General features: G+C 37.2%; 1 protein-coding gene across 1 annotated transcript; it reads right to left on the reverse strand.

The window, feature by feature from the left end:
* Positions 1–254: 254 nt before the first annotated feature.
* Positions 255–3514, reverse strand: LOC110778138 (protein FAR1-RELATED SEQUENCE 5-like). Its single transcript, XM_056832217.1, has 3 exons — positions 3506–3514; positions 627–2601; positions 255–535 (listed from the first exon to the last, which is right to left on the reverse strand). The coding sequence occupies exons 1-3, from the start codon at positions 3512–3514 to the stop codon at positions 255–257; spliced, it is 2265 nt and encodes a 754-aa protein (XP_056688195.1).
* Positions 3515–4507: the final 993 nt, after the last annotated feature.

A 4507-nucleotide genomic window follows, 5' to 3' on the forward strand; every position in this document is an offset into this window, starting at 1 on the left:
TCCGAATATCCATAGATGGAGTATTTAATGCCATTAAATACTTGATCCGTTTACGTACTATTTGTGTGACCCTACGGGTTCAGTCAAGAGTAAGCTGTGGATTAATATCATTAATTCCACTTGAACTGAAGCGGCCTCTAGCTAGGCATTCATCTCACTTGATCTCACTGAATTATTAACTTGTTAATTAATACTGAACCGCACTTATTAGACTTAACATAGAATGCATACTTGGACCAAGGGCATTATTTCCTTCAACACCGTCCACCTCTCCAATTTATATGCCACGAGACATTAGCAATAGAATCAGGACGGTATACATGGCGGTATTGTTCAAGCTTTCCGATCTCTCCAACAAGCGTTGATCGAATCTCACCATATCGTTCTTGATCACCCAAGAAAAACTCTGCGGCGCATCGGAATCTGCAGTTCCCGTCAGGGATTACATCACAGTATCCTCTAATATACTGCAACATGAATTGAGGTAACCACTCTTTGAAACCAGGCGGGATTAGATCAATGCTCATATAGCTTCCTAATGAAAAATAAAATATAACCAACATTAACGATTTAATATAAAACAAACTCTAACGTATATATGTATATATATATAATTTGATAATTACCTAATGAAGACCTCGTTTGTTGGGTGCTCTTTGACGACGACCCTTGATCACAACTCCGACGAGGACCCATATTACGCACATGTTCGACAAAACTGAGATTCCTTGTAGTGGAGTTTCTTTGTTTCCTTGGTCTCCCTCTCCTAGTTAAGTTGGGTTCCGGTTCCTCAAAACCCGCATTCTCGGGATGCAACTCATCGTGAACGATTCTCGAAATATCTCGGACAACTGCAATATCTCGGGCTAACACGTCATCGACAAGGGATCGGAATAGCTCAACGACTTGTGCGGACTCCTCCACAAACTCAGGAATGTCCGCCCCATCTCCGATCTCCAAGGTCCTCCAAAATCGATGGACAAGGTCAAGATACAAACCAACTCCACCTTGGACCGCCATATATATGTTGCAAGCACATGGGAGTCCATGAGTGGAAAATTTAGCACAACCACACCTCTCAAAAACTTCGGTACTTAACTGTCGCATCCTCATATGTTCTTCCAAAATAAGCTCCAAAGCATGATGGGACACACGACCAACAAGGTGTTGATATAGATAACTCTTGAATAACGCACCATGTCGCCGCCTTGAACTCTCTAATCCATTTTTAATCTCTGTAACTTGGTTAATGATAGAAGCATGCACTTTTCTAAAAACAGTGTCCAATGACCCTTGCGAACTTCCAAGCCAACTCTTTACGACAGAGTGTTGACTCTCGACCCTACAAGTCGTTATGTTGCCAAAGTGAAGGACCTCATTCGTCCAAGCTAGAACAAACTTCTGCCTATGATCAGTAAGCCATGTGTTGTGCACATAATCGATAACGCTCTGCCATCTTACATAGCAATCTTCCATGCTTGCAACTGCACGATCATATTCTTCCACAGTCGACGCCTCCATGATTCTTTTCCAAACTCCGTTCTTGAACGCTCGACCAACGTCTTTGTTCTTGTTGCACAAAAATGATACGCGGGCCTCCACGTCGTTGTTGATATGCCAAGTACATAGCAAATGTCTGGAATTTGGAAAAACCTCGGCAACAGGTCTCATTAGACCACCCTCTTTGTCCGTAAATATTGCCGAGGGAATGACATCCTCCCCGAGGAGCAGCTTCAACTTCTGTAACACCCAACGGTAGCTCGCTGCAGTCTCGTCTTTCATAAATGCATAGGCGATTAGGAAATTCTGATTTGTCGGTGTCACACCAACAATCTCCAAGAAAGGAAATCCATATCTGTTAGTCTTGTACGTCGAATCCAAACCAATAACCAGTGGATATGTGCGTAACACCTCAACCATTGCAGGGTGAGCTAAGAATGCGCGGTTTATGACTTTACTCGTACGGTCACTGCAAGAGACCCAGTTTATGTAGTCGTGCTCTCTGGCTAGATGCAACATCTGCTCAGCAACGTTTCTTCCTTCTGAACCTTCTCGTCTCATCTTTTCTTTGAAGTTGTAAATGTTCCTCATGTTGGGATGTTCATCTGGAAACTTGTTTTTAATGGCCACCATAATATTTTTTGGCTTAGCTTGTGCATCGTTCATCTCGCGAACAACTTCCTTTGCACCCTGACTAAGACCACTAACACCACGGTGACCCTCGGGATATACAATCAATGTGTGATTATGTGTTCCACGATCATGAAGCAACTCAATAACCCAATTATTTTCTTCTACTTGTTGTTGTTCACACTTAATCATAAACCGACAACCACATGCCTTACTCTTTGTGTCTGGTCGTTTTGCGGTCTCTGGATCCCTACAATTGTTTTCCCTCCTTCCCCGATCGCATTTCAAGTAGCGGTACTTACGACCATCTTTTTGCGTCGTTTTGTACGAGCTACTTATCAATATGAACCCCGATCCAATAGCCACTTGCTTTGCCCAATTCGCTGTGTTTTCAAATCCATCGAATATTTCATTTGTTGCAAATAGATAACTATAATCAACACCGTCGCCACCATAATCCGGAAGTGGGGCCTATAATAAAACATAATTTAATAATTAAAATCACTAACATTATTTCTAAAATTCATAAAAATTAAATTAAAATATAATTTCCAAATAAAATAACTATTAAAATGACACATGTAATTTCTAAATTTTCCTAAATGAACATGTAATTCTAAATTAAATAACAATTAAATTAACATATAATTTTTAAAATAATGTTACTTTGCGCGTAATAACTAACATACTTTCTAAAATCACTAACATAATTTTCTAAATTAAATAAAAATTTAATTATCATATTATATTCTAACTTTGCGCATAATAACTAACATAATTTCTAAAATATATAAATTCTAAAATAAATAAATTCTAAAATAACTAACATAATTTTCTAAACTAAATAAAAATTAAATTAATAAATTATAATATTAATTTTGCGCATAATAACTAACATAAATTCTAAAATAAATAAATTTTAAAATAACTATATAATTTCAATTTCTACAAATTTCTAAAATCACTAACATAATTTTCTTAAATAAATAATTATTAAATTAACTAATTATAATACTAATTCGAATAACTTTACATTAAAAAATAAAATTTTATTTAAACAAATTTGAATTTCAGATTGAGTTTTGGCGCACAAACATTGCATGAAGGACATGTAACTGGCACACAAACATTGCATTGGTTCCATGAACCTGGCGCACGGATTTTGCACCAACTCCATGGACCTGGCGCAAATTCTGTGCGCCAGTTACATGGAACTGGCGCACAGAATTTGCGCCAGTAACATGGAACTGGTGCACAGAATTTGCGCCAGGTTCATGGAACTGGTGCAAATTCCGTGCGCCAGGTTCATGGAACCAATGCAAATGGTGTGCGCCAGAATTTAATAAAAAAAATTTAAAAAAAACACCATTTTTACCTCCTCCATTGAAGCTTACGAGCTTTCCGGGAGCCGATTTTCCGAGACAAATTCCACGACTATATACACCGCCGCAACTCCCACATGAATTATGAAGAAACAAACGTTTTCCGGAGTTTCAGTTTTCCGGCGAATAATGAAGAAACATGTATGAATTTCAGTTTTCCGGCGAATTATAAAAGGGGTGAAAAAAAAATCTCGCCGGAATTTCATTTTTCCGGCGACATTCCGGCAGCCAGTTGGTGGGGAAGGAGGGTTGAGAGAGAGGTGAGGGAAAGGTGAGGTGAGAAGGGTAAAAAAATGAAAGGGAGGGGTAAGTTTTTATAAGGGTATTTCTGTACTTTCACTATGAATAGTAGGGCGTTTTTAGCGTGGGCGGGCGTCGAATAGCGATACACTATGGGGAATTTTTTTCGTCGCCCCATTCCGTTAAAATCGCCCCAATTATTTGTGTGAAAGTACGTGTTTGCCCTACACTATATAATACATATAAAATCAACCCAGAAAATACGGATGGCAGAAATAGGTAACAAATAAATAAATAATTACAAAACAGAAATATTCCTTCCCATAAGTCCCTGCAAAGTAGGTATCAAATTAAAAAATATTATACTTATCTAGATAGAATAGAAAGAATAAAAAGAAAAAGAAAAATAACGTACAAAGTGTCCAAGAATATAGGAAACCACAGCCAATATATTTACATGAATTACATGAACAAACAATGAATAAAACTTCTATTACTATTTTAAAAATAAAACTTCTATTACTATTTTAAAAATAAAACGTACAACGATGAATAATATAATACATATTCTTTCAACCCAGAAAATACGGATAGCATAAGTAGGTAACAAATTAAAAAAAAATACAAAACAGATATATTCCCATAAGTCCCTGCAAAGTAGGTAACAAATTTAAAAAATATTGTTCAAAACAGAATTTTTCCTATGTTCCCTGCAAAATAGGGAATGCATAGAAAAGATAACATTAGGGATGTCA

Source organism: Spinacia oleracea, chromosome 1 (genome assembly GCF_020520425.1).
Source record: "Spinacia oleracea cultivar Varoflay chromosome 1, BTI_SOV_V1, whole genome shotgun sequence".
Classification (NCBI taxonomy): Eukaryota; Viridiplantae; Streptophyta; class Magnoliopsida; order Caryophyllales; family Amaranthaceae; genus Spinacia; species Spinacia oleracea.

Coding starts and splice junctions, on each gene's coding strand:
- LOC110778138 (XM_056832217.1), bottom strand. Junction 536..626: donor ACAAACGAGGTCTTCATTAG/GTAATTATCAAA, acceptor ATTTTTCATTAG/GAAGCTATATGAGCATTGAT.